This window comes from Sinocyclocheilus rhinocerous, unplaced genomic scaffold (assembly GCF_001515625.1).
Source record: "Sinocyclocheilus rhinocerous isolate Xijiao unplaced genomic scaffold, SAMN03320098_v1.1 scaffold755, whole genome shotgun sequence".
Taxonomy (NCBI): Eukaryota; Metazoa; Chordata; class Actinopteri; order Cypriniformes; family Cyprinidae; genus Sinocyclocheilus; species Sinocyclocheilus rhinocerous.
Window position 1 is genome coordinate 934,647 of NW_015659385.1, and position 20,211 is coordinate 954,857.

At 36.5% G+C, this 20,211-nt stretch overlaps 1 protein-coding gene across 1 annotated transcript; it reads right to left on the minus strand.

The window, feature by feature from the left end:
* Positions 1-7,095: 7,095 nt before the first annotated feature.
* LOC107723684 (extended synaptotagmin-3-like) lies at positions 7,096-19,831 on the minus strand. The gene is made up of 23 exons (XM_016532395.1): positions 19,137-19,831; positions 18,118-18,159; positions 17,838-17,972; positions 17,657-17,733; positions 17,452-17,521; positions 16,214-16,303; positions 16,053-16,108; positions 15,383-15,503; positions 15,109-15,285; positions 14,942-15,024; positions 14,804-14,852; positions 14,549-14,638; positions 14,290-14,352; positions 14,078-14,137; positions 12,682-12,753; positions 12,472-12,558; positions 12,155-12,304; positions 9,215-9,606; positions 9,031-9,129; positions 8,812-8,943; positions 8,602-8,707; positions 8,129-8,178; positions 7,096-7,573 (listed from the first exon to the last, which is right to left on the minus strand). The coding sequence occupies exons 1-23, from the start codon at positions 19,455-19,457 to the stop codon at positions 7,534-7,536; spliced, it is 2,562 nt and encodes an 853-aa protein (XP_016387881.1). The 5' UTR covers positions 19,458-19,831; the 3' UTR covers positions 7,096-7,533.
* Positions 19,832-20,211: the final 380 nt, after the last annotated feature.

Below are 20,211 nucleotides of genomic sequence, written 5' to 3' on the forward strand. Positions count from 1 at the left end.
ATGCAATTCAGTAACAGGCTCGTTAACACTTAAGTTAACCAATTATCACGAAGCAATGACATTTTAAAATATACTGGGGTTCTATGCTAAGCTTACAACTGTTTAATAGGCTACAATGTAGGCTACTGTCAAAAAAAAAAAACAGAAGCTAACTGGCAGAAGTAGTGTGAAAATGACATGTGCTAGCTGTATTTTCTGTTTTCTTCTTACCTCTGCGGCACTAACTGTCCTCCGCTGCAGCAGCCGAATTTAAACCTTTTGAAAAGAGTTTGCTTGATTTTACGCATTCAGCAGCGTCGGACTTAAGCCCTTTTTTTTTAATTTCTCAAAGTTTTTCTGCACCACCTTTCATTTTTTACGGTCCATTATCTAGCTTTTACTGAAAATTAGCTCGTGTAGCAATCTCTCTGTCAGATGGCCAATCCGCCCCTGATATAGCCTACTCAATAACCTACAAATATCTGTTCACTCGCCATTTATATCCTTTATTGCAATACTCTTTTTTTTTTTCAACAAAAACAGCGATAGTTTCAGCGTGTTGAAACGAGGAGACTAAACGGGTTTTTGCTTGAAGCTAAAACTGTTTTTTACGTTGTTGTGGAAAAACCCCGCCTGACGCATGGCCATGCAAAGAAATCAAAAGTGAAAGTTTTAAGCCTTTGACTTCTACAAACACCTCAGTCACACGACAGGCGGACATGGCTACTGATGAGTTCCCATACCCTCTCTGTGTGGAGGTCCAGTGGAACCCCCACACTCCCAAATTAAAAAACAAACTAATCATCTACTTCCAGAGTAAGAAATCCGATGGAGGCGACTGTGAGGTGGAATATAGTGTTTCTGGCGGACAGACAGCAACTGATCAAATCAAAGGAAGGTAAAGTTGCCTATAAAACTCTGATCTGAATCACTGTAACATATCATGTAAAAAGTGCTGCTTTAATATTATTACGTTTCATAATAGGCTATGTCTACGCATAAATATGTTGTGGAGTTACCGTGGGAGGAGTCCAAGAAACGAAACTGATATAATTTGTTTGCGTGAATATGATAATAAAAATAATAGCCTATGTTTGTTCACTCATATTATGTTCTTATATTTGCCTCAGTGAGACAGCGGGTTCTGAACAAACAAACACATGAGCTCAAGATTGGTCAAAAAACAGTGAAAATGACTGTGTGTCTTCCGCCATCAGATGCCTCAATTCCTCAGGTTAGTATTTAAATCGAGTAACACGCACGGCTAATAGCCTGCTGACTTAACGTAGGCTAAAAACTAAACTTTGTTTTCTAGGAATCAACTTTTTCGGTCAGCACAATCACAGCGAGTAAGTCATCCAGATTCACAATAACTCTATTCTGCTGTCCTCTGCTGGGGGCTGTTTCATAAAACAAGTTTAACAAACAAGCCAGGCTTATTTCAGTTGGTCTGAATTATTTTGAACCAAATCAATGGACAATAAGTCAGACTTAACTAAATTAAGCCTGTCTTATTTGGTAAACTTGTTTTAGGAAACAGGCCCCTGGACACTTTATAATCCTTGTTATAAAGTGCCCCACTTGCCCCACCCCAACTCTAACATTTACACTAACAACTAACTAATTAACCATTTATTAATTTATTTAAAATGTTTTTGGATGTTCTTGGATAACTTTCAGGTTATAACCTTTTACAGTTTACTCTGAGAATCATTATAGATATAACTATCTGTTCTAGAATCATGTTTGCTGCAAAATATGCAATAATGCAAATTGTAGAACTAGTGAACTGTTACAACTTTGCTATAATATAACAAACATCATAACATCTGAACTAAATTAGATATTTGCAAACTGATTAAAAAACATGCCAAGTTCTTATAGTTTAATAGTATTTTCTGAGTCATTGGTCCACAGCTCATTCACTGATCATTTTTCAGGTGTTTTATTTGCTTCAAAGAAAGGTTAAAAGCGGTTGATAAGTAGGATATGTCATATTTTCCAAAACAGGACAATGCCTTGTTTCCAATAAAAATCAATTACCTACATTATTTTTTTTGAGGTTTTGAGGATAGCAATTTGCACTCTTATTCAGCCCATCTAGGCCCTGTCCCAAATGGCACACTTAAGGTGATTCTCAAATTGAATGCCACATCCTACCGAGGCTCCGTCCTTCCTAGTTCAGTCCTTCAGAGTCTTGTAGGCTAGAGTCCTCCTAGACAATAAATGCTAGAATGAGACGGACTAGCAAGTGAGCGTGGCTACGTCACATACAGTGCATCCGGAAAGTATTCACAGCGCTTCGCTTTTTCCACATTTTATGATGTTACAGCCTTATTCCATAATGGATTAAATTCATTATTTTTCTCAAAATTCTACAAACAATACCCCATAATGACAACGTGAAAGAAGTTTGTTTGAAATCTTTGCAAATTTATTAAAAATAAAAAACAAACAAAAAAAATCACATGTACATAAGTATTCACAGTCTTTGCCATGCCACTCAAAATTGAGCTCAGTTGCATCCTGTTTCCACTGATCATCCTTGAGATATTTCTACAACCACCTGTGGTAAATTCAGTTGATTGGACATGGTTTGGAAAGGCACACACCTGTCTATATAAGGTCCCACAGTTAATAATGCATGTCAGAGCACAAACCAAGCCATGAAGTCCAAGGAATTGTCTGTCGACCTCCAAGACAGGATTGTATCTAAGCACAGATCTGGGGAAGTGTACAGAGAAATTTCTGCAGCATTGAAGGTTCACAGAAGCATGTAGTCTCTGTTACCCTTAATGGAAGAAGTTTGAAACAACCAGGACTCTTCCTAGAGGTGGCCTCCTTGCCAAACTGAGCAATTGATGGAGAAGGGCCTTGTCTAGACTGGTGACCAAGAAGTTGATGGTCACTCTAGTTGAGCTCCATGATCATATAGAGCTCCGGACGTCACGTGACCCATTCTGTTTACACCACCATGCTGGCAGGCAGGGACAGCCGGGAGCGAATATGAAATGAATGGCGCCAGCATGAGTTTCAAGGCAACAGTTCACTGCGTACTTTAATTCAAAAGACATAGACCTGTACATAGCAAAATTTATTAGATTAAGCATAACAGATCCCTATAATGCCCCCCTGGTGCTTTTAACTTGTAGCCTATCAATAAAGGAACGGATACACTTCCTGACCTGCAGTATCCTGATATTTACAACTACCTCATCAACTTTCCCTCCTAACATTACTCCGGAGACTCTTTAAAAGCCTATAAAAGCCTGAGGGGTACAAATGGAGGCAATCAAATTTTTTGATGAATATTCAACCTGCTATGTCATCACTGGAAGGGTAAATCAACTGTGTTGTTAGCTAACGTAATCGACCCTAGCTGTCCTTGTAGGTAGCCAGTATAGCTATATCACTGTGAGTACAGTAGACATCATAAATGTCATGAAATCTTACCTGTTTAATCCCAAATTTTGTGTTGGTTAGCATGTTTTATTGCAGTGAACCATTTTAGTCGTCTATCGGGATCTATGTCATGAAATCGTACCCGTTTAATCCCAAATTTTGTGTTGGTTAGCATGTTTTACTGCAGTGAACCATTTTAGTCATCTATCGGGATCCTTAGGAATACGATAAAATGATTTCCCCTTTGCTTTATGGGACAATCGCATATGTGTGTATATATATATATATATATATGGAAATGCATCTTTTTTTAATTAAAGATAACGTCTCGGTTACGTATGGTAACCCTCGTTCCCTGAATGGCAGTAGCGCGAGCGCCGCTTAATTGTGAAGCAGGAGCGACTAGCCAGCAGAGGATTCTGCAGCCTTCCTCAAACAGTTATGTTCAGGATTTTCTTTTTTACTTAACGAATACTGTGTGAGGAGGCAAGAAACGGGCTAAGGGAGGTCATGTACGGGACACATAAATTAAACCCAATATACGGGACGGTTGGCAACCCTAGCTTTCCCCTGCCTGTTCTGGCATCCTGGCGCACAGCAGTTGTCTACCATGTTGAAATAGTAAGGTTTGTAAGGTCTAAATAGTCTGGTTTTAAATTATTGTTGTACAACTGTCGATACCAATGCTCTAGCACTCTCCTGATTGCCTGCCAAAATGGAGTTTAGAGTGCGTGACGTCAACCTCCGGAGCTCTATATGCAGATGGGAGAAACCTACAGAAGGTCAAACATTACTGCAACACTCCACCGATCTGGGCTTTATGGCGGTGTGGCCAAACTCCTCTTCTTAGTGATGACACATGAAAACACACATGGAATTTGATAAAAAGCACCTAAAGGACCCTCGGACTCTGAGAAACAAGATTCTCTGGTCTGATGAACCTAAATTCTAAGCATCATGTTAGAAGGAAACCAGCTCTGCTCATCACCTGCAGAGTACCATCCCAAAAGCAAAGTGTGCTGGTAGCAGCCTCATGCTGTGGGGCTGTTTGTCAGAGTAGAAGAAAAGCTCAATGCACCAGAATATCAAGATAACCCTAATGAAAACCCAGTCCAGATCATTCAGAACCTCAGACTGGGCAGAAGGTTCACCTTCCAACAGAACAATGAACCTAAACACACAGCAAGAGTGGCTTATAGACAACTCTGAGAGGCCCAGCCACAGCCTGGGATTGAACCCAATCAAATATTGCTGGAGGAACCTGAAAATGTGCGTCTGCCCCCATCCAACCTGACAGCTGAATGAAGGACACGAAACGAAGGCTGCCTTCCAATGATCCTTGCGATTGAGACAGCCTTCAGCGACGTTTGATGACAGATATGCAGCCTTCATTGGATGCAGCCTTCTGTTTGAGAAGCACTTTCGGTCTTGTGGACTTACAATGGCTGCCTCATGCGTGTGTCCGTTAAGTCCACGAGACCGTAGGGTGTCCCAGTCGTCATTTTAGCGTTTGAAAGTGTGCCCACGTGCATCCCCCTTGCACCCTCGATACGCACTTCTGCCGAGCCCGTACCAGGGCGAGCTCCGCAGCAGACTTCTAGCCGACAGTCAAAGAGGCATTACATCACAAAAGTGTGGACTCAGAGGAAGACCGTGAGGGTATAGGGTGCCATTTGGGTCAAAGCCCTACTGTTTTTGTTTTGTGCAGATACTTTTTATGTAGCATAATTTCACAAAGCCGTGAAAACTGTGAAACCGTCAGAATATATATATACATAAGAAAAAAATGGAAAAACAACAGTTTTGAAAAATTATATTTTATTCATATGTTATGCTATGTCCTCTGCAGAGGACACCAGGACTCAGTTTTTCTAATAAAAAAAAAAAATGACATGAATAGTCATGAAAAGGCAGAAACAATGGGACACCTCAGCAGTGCCACAAACTGATCACCTCCATGCCACGCCGAATTGAGGCAGTAATTAAAGCAAAAGGAGCCCCTACCAAGTATTGAGTACATGTACAGTAAATGAACATACTTTCCAGAAGGCCAACAATTCACTAAAAATGTTTTTTTTTATTGGTCTTATGAAGTATTCTAATTTGTTGAGATAGTGAATTGGTGGGTTTTTGTTAAATGTGAGCCAAAATCATCAGTTACTGTGTGCATACTTCAGTCTGTGTGCATTGAATTTATTTAATACACGAGTTTCACAATTTGAGTTGAATTACTGAAATAAATGAACTTTTCCACGACATTCTAATTTATTGAGATGCACCTGTGTGTATATATATATATATATATATATGTATATATGTATATATAATGAATTAAAATGAATAAATCTATAAATGATTATATTGCACTAGAACTAATGGTGTAGATTTTACTACCATATTAAATAACTAGATGTTTTTCTCCATTAGCTACTGAGGATATTCCACAGCATTGGAATGCAATGGCGCCTAATGAGCTGTGCAAAAAGTTTAATTTGCAACCAACCAGTGTATGTATTTATGCATGTATTTATTTATTTTTATTTTTCAATTAGATCTACAGGACCGAACATTGTTCAACTAAATCAGCATATTAGAATTCTGAAGGATCATGTGACACTGAAGAATGGAGTAATGGCTGATGAAAATATAGCTTTGCATCACAGGAATAAATTATATTTTTAGAATTGCAATAATATTTCATAATATTCAACTTTTTTCTGTATTTTTGATCAAATGAATGCAGCCTTGATGAGCATAAAAACGTCTTTAAAAAACGTCATACTGATCCCAAACTTTTGAACGGCAGTGTATACACACACACATACACACACATACACATATATATATATATATATATATATACAGGACTGAACATTGCTAACTAAAATAAACTTTCCTAAAATATTATTTTTGTGTGCTTACTGAACAGTGCATTCAATTTTAGAGGATTTCAAGTTCAACTCATGGTTATAGATAGAATTCTTAGGGTGATTGTAGGTAGATCAAATTTTTTAAATTAGACCAGCAGTGAAATACATTGTAAACAACCACGAAATAAACACATGGCAACATCACAGACAACTTTCATAATTGTATCTATCATGGAATTGTTATTTGTTTTTTGCAGATTGAACGAATCCAGAATCCCGCCATGTGGAAGAACTACCAGAATAACGAAAGAGTCACTTTAATTTTCATACTCCACATCATTCTACTTGATTTGAAGTGGTGCATTATGTATTGTTCATCTTCATTAATGTTTCTTGTCACAGCTGCAGTATATGGAAACGGTACTTACTTTGCACTCAATGCATGATACTCTTCTAGCAACACATACTCAGTGCCTAATGCTCAGGGACATAAACATGTACCTCTGCAGAGTCCTTACTGGAGACTACACTAAAGAAGCAGGAGGGATGATTGTGCCACCTGCAAAAAATGCCAACTGTGATCCATATGACACGGTTGTGGACAACCCTAATGCCCCCACCTTTTTTGTGGTATTCCGAGATGATAATGCTTATCCTGAATATTTAATCACTTTTACTTAGTCACTGAAGATCAATCGTTTTACACATTATAATGAATTCATTTTCTGTTATTCTACTGTAATCCTGGTGCTATTTTCACTAGATATGCACGAACAAAACAATCTTCAGGCACATGTAAACAAACTGCACTGTCTGCAAATAAAGATCTTCAAAACTTCAAACTGTTTTATTGTTATTTCTTACACCCTTATACAACATACAACTGATACTTTTGGCATTGCATTATAACAATCAAACATAATACTGTGTTTTAAGTTTTAAAATCAGATTTGTCTATATACGTGTCTTCGTAATAATATTTATAAACAAAAACTCAAAATTTTATATACACATGGACAGAAAGGTTGAAAAAATATCTAAATCCAGATCACCTCCTGTCATGTCAAGAATTACTGTATCACACACACACACAAAAATGAATTTAAGTGAAATGAATGTAAAATAAAAAGTATAGCATGAGGTCAACATCAGCAATGAGACACAAAATGATGAGTTGAATTAGGAATTATGTATTCAAATCACCAAGTCAGAGTCAAAATGCTTAGTCCGTCATAAAAAATAAATAAAATAGGAGCAAATAATACATTTGTGACTAGTTCTGCTAGTTTGTCTTCTTTAGTCCAGGGAGAGTGAGTTCATACCTGTTCATCAGAGAAAAAAAAAGTTACATACATAAATATAAACCATCTAACTTAAACCTTACAAAGACAAGTACATACAAGAGTGCATTAGTGCCAACTTACTCAGTTGTGTGGGTTCTGAAAGTATTTTTCTATTCATTTTTCCCATAAGGATTTTTAAAAAGTCTTATTTAAAGCATTATAAGCCAAGAACCAAACCAACCAGCTATGAGCTTAAAGGGGTCATATGATGCAATTTCAATTTTTCCTTTCTCTTTGGAGTGTTACAAGCGGGGCATAGAGGAGAAATAATAGTGTACAGTATGTGGAAAATAATGTTTTTTTTTAACCTTAAACCGCATAAACACATTTCATTACACCAAATACACAAAATAATGTTCTTTTTAGCAGCATCATGACCCCTTTAATATAATAATATAGTCTTTAAAGCTTCATAAACTGTCATTAAAAATCAGTTTCTCTATGGAGAAAATGACGTTTTTATTTCCGGAACCCAACTGATGCACTGAACAAAACCCCCCAACAAATTTAGCTGACCACATTTGCTGTCCTTACCATTCTGTGGATCCCTTGATCAGATCCATTTCAGACATATCAATCAAAACCTTTTGAAAAAGAATAAAATGACATTTTTAAAGTGACAGTCCCGATAATTAGAATTTGTTTTTTTTTTGGGTTTCACTTTATTTTGACAGTCCCTTTAACACATTCTGTTGACTATAAGTAATGTTGCACCTACATATCTACTAACTCTCATTTGACTAGTAGGGATAGGGTTAGAATAAGTTGACATTTACTTGAAAAGTTATTATAGTCAGTAAATGTCAGCTGGGAGACCATCGCAATAAAGAGTTAGCAGATATTAAGCAGACAGTCTACTAATAATGAGAGTTAGTAGACATGTAGGTGCAGCGTTACTTGTTGTCAACAGAATGTTCAAAAGGGACCATCAAAATAAAGCATCACCATGTTTTTGGTTTATGTTTTTTCTTTATGTCCATGTCAGTCCGTGTTCTTTATCTACTTACCATTCCAATCTCCTTTCGCTCTCTTTTGTGAAGCATTTTATTGTTTTTTACTGCAACATCCAGCTTTCTTGTTCTTGCTTCCTCCATTGACACGGCAAACTCAAATCTGAGATAAAGAATTATCTTAGAAATCTTTGAAACATTTCTAACAAAAGTTAATACTAACAAAAGATAATGCTTGGTTATCAAATGGTGAAAAATGTCTCTAACGTCTCATTGAAGACAGGGTTCACGGTCTTCTTTTTAACCGGAGTGCGCTTGCGGTGCTTCCACGTCTGATCAGGCAGCAGATACATGCGGACGTAAGTATCAGAGCCGCTCTCGCTGCAGGAGAACAGATCCCTAGGCAGCAAAATAATAGCTTTTATGAATCTTTGATCTGTGAAAATCATTACAATTTAAATACAAAAGGAGGGATAAGCGTCTCACTTGCAGCAGCTGACAATAATAATGAGCCGCTTCCTTAAGGTGGCATAACGCAAGGTGAGATGAACCTGCCCAAAGCTGCCCTGATGATGCAGGATGGCCCTTTAATGAACATTTAAACTCGTAAGTTAAATCTGAAGATTTTTGTAGAACACAACATTTGTAAGCAGCACCAGATTGTACCTACTCTGGATAAGGGACACTGTCCGTAAGATCGAAGCGAGAAGCTATCGAGTTCTCTGACAACAGACTGTGGGGATCGTAGCGACGCATTTGACTGGGGGTGGAGGGAGTCGAACGCAGCGACTCTGTGCCAACAAAATTGCTTCGTCGGTAGTGAGGATATTCCGCTTGGAGTTCATTACAGGAGCTGACTGAAGATGGCACAGGAACAGGAACAGCCTGTGTTCTGGAGACTGGAACAGATGAAACAGGCACTTTTTCTTCCGGGTTGCTCTGCACAGGCTGAGCTGGAGCTGGAGTTTGAGGCTCAGGACGACTTTGGAGAGATGAGACGTTTTCCTGAGCCTGATTTGGTGGAGCGACAACCTTTGGTTCCAGTTTCTCCAAATTAAGAATCTAATTGAGACGACACAGGTGTAAAGTAATTTTTGTTAACCATTATCTCAACAAATATTACAATATTATAGTCATTATGATTATTATAGTCATTTGTGTCTTCATAAACAATAGAACAACTAAATATATACATCAAAAACTTTCAATGTCCTTCAGCTCAGTGGTTCTAAACTGGTTGGCTGTGACTCAAACTTGGGACGCAGGTCTGTTCTGATTGGGTTGTGGATGGCAGGATAGCAAAATAAATAGACTTATCAACTTTTAAAAAGTAGGGGGGAAAAATCTCATACTTTTAGTTGTTGATGCCAAAGGCCAAAGTCATCTGTTACTTGGAAGAAGATAGTAAAGTTAGGCAGATGTCAACATGGACAGGTTGTATGACTTGCCCTTATCCTACAAAACCATGATATTACGTAAGGTAAAAAAAAAAACACAATACAGGTTCACTAGCAATAAAGATTTCACTAGCATTAAAGCATTGTTTTTGCCAACCACAATGTATTGTAGGAATTACAATATGATTGTAACACTTCGCAGAAGGTTAAATTAAAATTTAAGGTTAAAATTAGTTAATTCATTAGGTATTATGAACTAACACTGAAAACAATTTTTACACCATTTATGAATCTAGGTTAATAAATGTAAACATACTACTGTTTAAATTGAATTTAAATTAATTAAAACAATTAAGTAATTTATGCAAATTGTAATTTAGAATTTTTTTAATGAACCTAAATAAATGCTGAAAAGTTCATTGTTATTTCATGATACCTAATGCATTAAACAATGTTAATGAATTTAACATTAAGGTAAGTAATGCATTAAGGCATTTTTTTTTTTTTAGTAATGTGTTAGGGCTAAAATACAGGTACTGAAGAAAATAAAAAACAGCTGCTGTAGTTCACTCACTCACCCTGAGAACAGCTTTCATCTTGATCTGGCTGTTGGCTCCGGAGCACTCAAGCTGAAAGCGCTGGTCCATGGTCATGTCGGATACATTGAGCAGCCGGACCAACGGCAGAGTGAGTTTGCCCAGTGAGGATTTTTTCTCGTGTTCTTTTACCTGAGGCCACAGCATAAAGAAAGAGAAACATCATTTTCTATATATTATATAACAATACTTATGAGTTCTTACTGTTTGTTATATTTATCAAGCCTTGTGTGTAGAAGAACAAGAATAATTTGTTCTTTAATATTGTAAAATAGGTTATGGTTTTATGACAGGCTTACCTCAACATTCAACACTTGGTTATTCACACTGTGCACAAAGAATGTGAAGCATTCATCATAAGTCGGGTCTTTTGAGGCAAACACAACCTTTCAGATAAAATACAAACACAGATGAAAACACTCCAGCTTCTAAATGTCTGATTCATTATGTTTAAAAACTGGTAAACAGGGAGGATTAACATTAGAATAATATTCCAAAAAGCTAAATACCTTGCTTTTTTGACTTTGCTGATCAATGGAAAACTCCACGCATGAGTTGGGATCGTTAGTTCTTCTAGTGAGCTGCAATTTAAAATGGACACAAATGGAAATAAAGCTCATTAAGGTCATAGACACATTTTGATAATGTATATTCTAAATAACCATGAGATATGGTTCCCAAACTTTTTGACTTCCTATGCATTTTCATGGTCATGACCATAAATTACCATGACTTTTTCTTGACCTTTCCAGTCATTTGTGATTTCAGGATATAGATTGTTTATTTATTAATTAATTTTTTATCTAAAAGTTTTCAAAAAATCTAGCACAGGTTTACGTTTACGTCAAGTACCAATCCTTGGAAATGATATATTTAAACAATTATGCATATTAGCGTAAAAATGTCTCCAGGGAGACAAAAAAAGTCTTGATCGCAATGCAGTTCATGAATGATTTAGCTAGTGGTGCAACAAATACCACATTATGCCAAGAGTCGTTCTAGCAGCTGCAAAAAAAAAAAAAGCTTTTAATTTTGACTAGAAGATAGTAAAGTTAGGCAGATGTCAACATGGACAGGTTGTATGACTTGCCCTTATCCTACAAAACCATGATATTACGTAAGGTAAAAAAAAAAACACAATACAGGTTCACTAGCAATAAAGATTTCACTAGCATTAAAGCATTGTTTTTGCCAACCACAATGTATTGTAGGAATTACAATATGATTGTAACACTTCGCAGAAGGTTAAATTAAAATTTAAGGTTAAAATTAGTTAATTCATTAGGTATTATGAACTAACACTGAAAACAATTTTTACACCATTTATGAATCTAGGTTAATAAATGTAAACATACTACTGTTTAAATTGAATTTAAATTAATTAAAACAATTAAGTAATTTATGCAAATTGTAATTTAGAATTTTTTTAATGAACCTAAATAAATGCTGAAAAGTTCATTGTTATTTCATGATACCTAATGCATTAAACAATGTTAATGAATTTAACATTAAGGTAAGTAATGCATTAAGGCATTTTTTTTTTTTTAGTAATGTGTTAGGGCTAAAATACAGGTACTGAAGAAAATAAAAAACAGCTGCTGTAGTTCACTCACTCACCCTGAGAACAGCTTTCATCTTGATCTGGCTGTTGGCTCCGGAGCACTCAAGCTGAAAGCGCTGGTCCATGGTCATGTCGGATACATTGAGCAGCCGGACCAACGGCAGAGTGAGTTTGCCCAGTGAGGATTTTTTCTCGTGTTCTTTTACCTGAGGCCACAGCATAAAGAAAGAGAAACATCATTTTCTATATATTATATAACAATACTTATGAGTTCTTACTGTTTGTTATATTTATCAAGCCTTGTGTGTAGAAGAACAAGAATAATTTGTTCTTTAATATTGTAAAATAGGTTATGGTTTTATGACAGGCTTACCTCAACATTCAACACTTGGTTATTCACACTGTGCACAAAGAATGTGAAGCATTCATCATAAGTCGGGTCTTTTGAGGCAAACACAACCTTTCAGATAAAATACAAACACAGATGAAAACACTCCAGCTTCTAAATGTCTGATTCATTATGTTTAAAAACTGGTAAACAGGGAGGATTAACATTAGAATAATATTCCAAAAAGCTAAATACCTTGCTTTTTTGACTTTGCTGATCAATGGAAAACTCCACGCATGAGTTGGGATCGTTAGTTCTTCTAGTGAGCTGCAATTTAAAATGGACACAAATGGAAATAAAGCTCATTAAGGTCATAGACACATTTTGATAATGTATATTCTAAATAACCATGAGATATGGTTCCCAAACTTTTTGACTTCCTATGCATTTTCATGGTCATGACCATAAATTACCATGACTTTTTCTTGACCTTTCCAGTCATTTGTGATTTCAGGATATAGATTGTTTATTTATTAATTTATTTTTTATCTAAAAGTTTTCAAAAAATCTAGCACAGGTTTACGTTTACGTCAAGTACCAATCCTTGGAAATTATATATTTAAACAATTATGCATATTAGCGTAAAAATGTCTCCAGGGAGACAAAAAAAGTATTGATCGCAATGCAGTTCATGAATGATTTAGCTAGTGGTGCAACAAATACCACATTATGCCAATTCAAAGAATGTGTGCAGGAAATGTTTTTCACTTCTATGTCCTGACCAGCAGGTTACTCCACTAATAGGTCTGTGATCATTAATCAACTGACACTGAGGTGTGATATTATGATTAGGAGACTATGACACTATGAAAAAGACCAAGAAAAAGTCCTAATGTTTCACCTTTTAATTTGCATGATGTATATGTGGTTAACTTGATCATTTTCATAGTTGAACCAGTGGTAGAAACCAGTTGAACAGGTTGCTACAATTACAGAGAAGCAGGAACTAAAACCTGCGCCTTGACTTTATCATGCTTACAGCTAAAACGGTATGATATAATCTCTGGAATGCTCTATATTCCATGCAAGATGGCAGGAGGCTGCATTCCAGACGCATGAGATGGAATAAGAGTGAAATACCTAGAGATCTAGCTTTTTGCCCCAACAACAGAAAAAAGAAAGAAAAGCCTAAGGGGAGGAAGCCTAATACACAAACTTTCCAGAAAGGCTTAAAGGAATAAATCACTTAAAAATCATTCGGTCATCAATAACTCGCTGATATAAAAGGCCAAAATTAATTTACATTTCATCATATGGTTCCAGAAGACTACTTATGGTACGCTATGTGGTATTTTTATGGTGTTTATGGTGTACTTTTATGGAACCGTTTTGGAGCTGGTCACTATGAATCACCTTTTTTTTTTTTTTTTTATAAATCTCCATTTGTTTTCCACTGCAAAAATAACAACATACAGGTTTGGAACAACGCAAAGGTGACCAAATGATGATAGCATTTTCATTGTTCCATTAAAACTATATGGAAAGTTTATTAGTTTACCCATATAGTTTTGCTGGTATTGATTCTGAGAGGTTTTTGGATGTGCTTCATTCTTCCCACATAAGGTCAAGGACAATAGTGGCCATTTCTTACCCGAGATTCTTTGGGTGGTTTTCCATGCTTTTCATTATGGGTGAATTCACGGTGGTCTTTCTGGTAAGTAAGTAAGTAAGTAAGTAAGAATGAAAGAAAGAAAGAAAGAAAAAGAAGATATATCACAAAATAACTCGTTCTCACATGCTGTGTTTGTGTTATGATAGGCTGACAGTTTTTTAGTTGTGCTCTCATTGTACTTATATACTCACAGGCAGATTAGAGGCACTATCTAAGTATACCGCCAACATGGCACAAGCGAGCCCATCTCTGGTCTGAAAGGTGAAATTGAATAAAAATCCATTAAAACACCTTTACATTCATTCCAGTTGAATCTTTACAGTTAAATATAATAATCACATTGAAACAAACACACACATTTTATGAGACAGTACACCACTTAAATCACAGCGGGTATTTTAACCATCTGGCACAGCATATAAATTATCTACACTATTATAATAAGCTTACCTCCTTCAGTAGTGCTGGGTTTGAGTGCAAAGAAAACCATTGCAATTTCATATGTATCTGACCAGTCTCAATGTCCTCCAGGGTGAACCACTGCAAATCAAAGACAAAACGTGGCGAACAGCAACAACAAAAATGATATTCATATTATATCATAGAATATTTTAGCACTTTTTCGATGTACAGAGAAATTCTGCTAAAGTCTTTGTTCAACTATCAGTTAAGAAGCACGGCAATTCTGATCTTTCTAAAGCTCACCTCATCTAATTCTCTGTCTTTCCTCACATCCCCACAATCCAGACTGTACCTGTGGCAGACAATCCAACTCACAATCTCACACAAAATCACATAAAATGGGCAAAATAACGTCCATGATCTGAGCAAACTCATCATTACCTGCCCAAAAAGTCATCAGCATCCGTGTCTTCGTCATAAAGTTCCACCTCTAACTCTTGCCCAGGAGCTTCATGAACGACAAACTATTGAAAACAAATATTAATGCAATCACTATTTCCCATCTGAAATGACTTTGTACCGATAGATTGAGAATTGCTCAAAATTACCTCATAAACTTCATTCCAGCGTGGATTCAAAGTTTCTTTGATGGTCTTTGTTTTGAATTGCTTGTTTCCGACTCTCAGCACAGTATATGGATCTGACTTGCCCTTTACAAGTCCCATCATGTACGTGTCCTTTGCTACAAGATCCCGGGCCTCCAAAACATGGACCCGTACAACACCCTAAAGATGTTCACATGGTGTAACTTGTTCTGCATTTTAAAAACTGAACGTTTTTTGACTGATTTTAGCAATGGGAACCAATTATTCCCAGTCTTACTCGAGGAAGAGGAAACTTCATTTGGTCAGCCTTGACTTGATCGATCAAAGGGATGCACATGCGATTGGGCAGAACCATGAGAGAGGCTATGATATCCACAATGGCCGATTCTGACAAATGACTAGAGAGGACATAGAGAGTCAGATTTACATGGCAATGAACACTAATTATCACTTTGGTTAATTTATTGAGATGTCCCTGGATTTCTCTATGGCCACTAAACTTTGTAACTGAAAGATTTTTACAGGTAAAATCTTTCATCTTTAATAATCCTGTACTATGTATCCCTCCCTGTACAGGAGGCGTTCATGTTATACACATTTGTCTATATGTAAACTTGTATGACAACATTCCATGTCCTGAAGCAATTTTAAAGAAGTGTGGCTAGCTAGTTTGGTTTTTCCATTGTTTTGTTTAGCCCATCCAGCTTTAACGTGACTGAGTTGCTCAAGCTGATTACAAGGTTGGCTGCTTGATAATACAAAATGTAAAACATAACTGACAAAAGTAAGTTATTAAATAATGTGATAAAAATACTTTGACCCTTATAAGATAGCATGTGTATTGAGAACTGTTAACTACAAAAAAAAAACAAATACAACAAATGTGCATGGAACTTTCAACTGTTTATTGAGTCACAATCAAAAATAATTAAAATCTATGAACATACCTTAGTCCTGGACCATCCAAAACATTAGTCATTCCAGTCCAATTGACTTGCAGAGCCTGGAAATTTTATTTAAAATGTTCATGTTTTGAACTAATGAACTCATGACACTTTTGCTACTTTTTATTTTAAACTAGCCAATTGCATGTAATGTCCATACTCACAGGTCGACGAATGAAGAACATGGTGACTCCACCTACAAGGGGTGACTGGCCAATCAGAGGCTCGAGAATTACACGTAGCATTCCCTGAAGCTGAAAGAAAAAAAAAACACATTTATAGATGTTAATTGCTTTCATATTCAGTAACTTTTTTAATACATTAAGTTTGCTGTGCTGTGGGGACTCAGTAAAGGTCAGCAAGGCAAGATTTCACACACAATGGTAATTCAAAGTGTTTTACATAAAAGGGAATAAAATAATTATAAAAAAGTAATCACAACAATAAAAACAAGGAATTTAAAAACTTTTAAAATGATTTAAAAATTGATTTAAAATGAAAACAGTTAAGAATAGAAAATGATTATACATAAAATACAGTGCAATCAGTTCGGACGTTGCACAGTGCTCATTCAGTAGATGCACAGCTGAACAGATGAGTTTTGAGTCTGGATTTAAATGTGGCTAATGTTTTAGCACATCTGATCTCTTCTGGAAGCTGATTCCAACTGCAGGCGGCATAATAGCTAAAAGCGGATTCCCCTTGTTTTGTGTGAACCCTTTGCATTTCTAACTGACTTGATCCTAATGATGGGAGTGGTCTCAGCAAGATTGATTGATTGATTCTTTCTTTTTTCTTTCTTTCTTTTTTGGGAGGAAATTAATACTTTTTTCAGCAGGGATGTATTACCCTGATTAAAAGTGACAGTAAAGACATTTGGAATGTTACAAAAGATTTTTTTTTTAATAAATTCTGTTCTTTTGAATGTTCTGTTCATCAAAAAATTCAAAAAAAAAAAAAAGTATCACTGTTTTCCATTACAATATCAAGCAACTCAACTATTTTTTAACATTGGTAATAATAAGAAATGTTTCTTTAGCACCAAACCAACAAATTATAATGATTTCTGAAGGACCATGTGACACTGAAAACTAGAGTAATATCTGCTGAAAATTCAGCTTTGCCATAGAAATAAATTATATTTAAAAATAATTAAAGAGAAAACTGTTATTTTAAATTGCAATAATATTTCACATTATTACTACTTTTATTGTATATTTGAGCATACTATAAACTTAGCCGTGGTGAGCATAAGTCTTTAAAGACTTCTCACGGACCCCAAACTTTTAAAAGGTAGTGTAAATCAAAAATGTGACCTTGCCTGACATAAAAGGCAACTCTTAAATTTCAACTGAAGGAAATACCCTCTATTATCATTAAATTCAATTATTCCTTCACTAACCTGAAGGCCTTTGACTCCTACTTTGATGGCTGGTTTAACATCTGCATCAATGTCTACATCAGCATCATAACTACAGGAGATAAAAGGAAAAGAGAGCCTTAAAATATTTCAGGAAGATAAGGTAGCAAAACTATGCATTATATCAGTCATATATGGGTTAGCAAGATAATCTGGTGTCAAAATGAAGTTTGATGTCATAGCTCACATAATGTTGAAGTCGAGGATGACCTCTCTTGTTTCCAGCTCATGTGTGTACACTCGTACCCCTGTAATAGTTGGAGCCTGAAATGCAAATACACAATTGTAAGCTTCTGTATGACTGCAAAATATCTATAAACAGTCTATTGCCAGTTAGGGGCAACAAGCCTCAGATTACGGAATCGTACCTTCTGTCCCATGTGAACTTTAGTAAAGGTGAAGGTCTTCAGATGGGGGCTGGACGATCTTACAGATGGCTGAATGTTATCAATTAGAAGCTTTTCCATGTACATGCCAAAAAACGGCCATGCTTGCTGAAGAATCTACAACAAACAAGCACATTTATAGACATGCAATAACAGCAAAAATACTGAAACAGTACAATGTATAACTCCCACAGGCAGACAAATTTATGAGATTTGCCAGCATATAACAGGTGCAAATCAACATATGAGGCAGAAATCTTACCTTGTTGATCCAAGCAGCCTTCTCAACATCTGCAAAGTGAATCTATCAGAGAGAGAGAGAGAGAGAGAGAAATAAATAAATAAATAACAGAGACTAATAATGAACAGTTTACCACAAAATTAAGGTTCACTTGTTTAGAAATTAAAAACACTTGCGTTCAACTTGCTTAAATATGAATTAATTTTTAGCACATCAAATTCCACATAATCCTGTTTTCCTTTCAGCTTTTTATGAAATATGAATGAGATCAATCCCTAAAAAATTCAGAAGGTTCAAAGGGCAGTTTAAATGTTATTTTGTGGTGTCATGAATATCTGTGGCCTTGAATCTATTATATCTAAATCAATTCTGAAGATCAGATATGTGATATCACCCAGCTATTTTACAGAGAAGACAATAAGCAACCTAAGAACCTAAAACAGCTTGACGATTTTGGTCACAAAGGGCTAAAGGGAGAGTTCACACCAAAATATAAATTGTCAAAATTGGCTGTCTCTAACATTCTTCCAATATCTAACAGCAGCACATCTCCTGTGTTTGCCAGAAGAAAGATCGTCATACTGGTTTGGGATGACACAAGGGTTATACTGGAGTTTGTAAACATGGACATCTTGGGAACTGTAGCAACATAAAATCAGGATACTACAAAATGAAACTTTACAGGTCCAATAAAATGGTTTTACAGCATAATCCATTTTATATATTTCTTTCAACTTTAGTAAAGGGTGTGTCAGATTCCTGTTTTAAAAAGGGCTGGGTACTTTTATTTAGAAACTCAAGCTGACACCTTTGTGTGTGATGTTCCCAAAGCAACACAACAAGAAGCCACACCTCTTACAGTTCAATACCATCCAGTATTGTTTAGATGATAAGTATGCATATAAACAAGTACAATACAGTATTTTCCCACCAACATACTAATTAGTTTACATCTTTACAACTGATTAAAATACATGTTGCACAGATCATTTAAACTAATATTATTCCAGGTCAGTAAAGATGCCAAAAAGACCACCCACCCAAGTTGGCATGTTCATGGCTTTGAGTTCAGTGCTGATCACGTCCTTCTCGTTCTCCAAAAAGTCAATGGCTGTATCGATCCTCTGATCTTTCCACCTGCGGTTGTTTTTCCACATGGTCCACATCAGCATGCTCAGAAGAATCCAGCTGATGCTGAGTCCAAGCGAGCCGGTCAGGTATATGGGATAGCACAGGACAATCGCTCTCATAATGAACATCAGGAACTCCATGATCAACTGATTGACATCCTTTACACTGAGTCCCTCTGGATCTCCAGCAGAGATGGAGGGTGCTTGACCCTCACTGGCTGCAGCGCTCATTGTGACTCTGGAGCCTGACTGCTGATTTAAAGGTCTGAAGTAGATAGTAGAAGAGCGTCTGAATTCACATCAGAGACGCATCGCCTGTCGATCGTTGTACTGAGTTTGGTTTTCCTGGCTACCTGAGATCAAATCCAACCATCAGATCGAAAGAGTAAACAAAAGATTTACGGAGACGCGCTCAGCATCCCTGGTGACCCGTCGCTTTCACTTCATCTCCATTAAACCAACTGTGATTGTGCAAGCACTTGTCAGTTTTTGCGAACTTCCGCGTTTCCCATCCATTGGGTTTTTACCTGCCAGCCTCGAAGTAGACACGCCTAAATTCCACCCTTTTCTGTGTGTGAGAAATAGTACATTCGTTCGTGTAGTAAGCTGACAGACAGGATCTGCCTCGAAACCCAACGATTGCATTTGCCAAGCGATCCAAATCGATCTGTTCATGGAAGTAGAAAGGCGAAGTCGCATTAAATAGTGGCTCATGTAGCAGAGTGAGTGGCCGATATTTATTGCAAGACGATTTTTTCACTTGGATTAACTTAGTTTAAGTAGGCTATAATTTTAAAGAAACGTGCTTAAAGGGGTCATATGATGCTTTTTTAAAGATCATTATTTTGTGTATTTGGTGTAACAGAATATGTTGGCATGCTTTAATGTTCAAAAAACACATTATTTTTCAAATACTGTACATTATTGTAGGTCCTCTATGCCCCGCCTCTCTCAAACGCTTCGTTTTCTACAAAGCCCCCTCCTT

Bases quoted from the DNA above. Each gene is read 5' to 3' on its own strand.
- LOC107723684 (XM_016532395.1), bottom strand. From the start codon at position 19,457: ATGAGCGCTGCAGCCAGTGAGGGTCAAGCACCCTCCATCTCTGCTGGA. The intron at 17,734-17,837 runs GTACGATTCCGT...TTTGCATTTCAG, and splicing joins AAGTTCACATGGGACAGAAG to GCTCCAACTATTACAGGGGT. The intron at 16,304-17,451 runs GTTAGTGAAGGA...TTTTTCTTTCAG, and splicing joins TAGGAGTCAAAGGCCTTCAG to CTTCAGGGAATGCTACGTGT.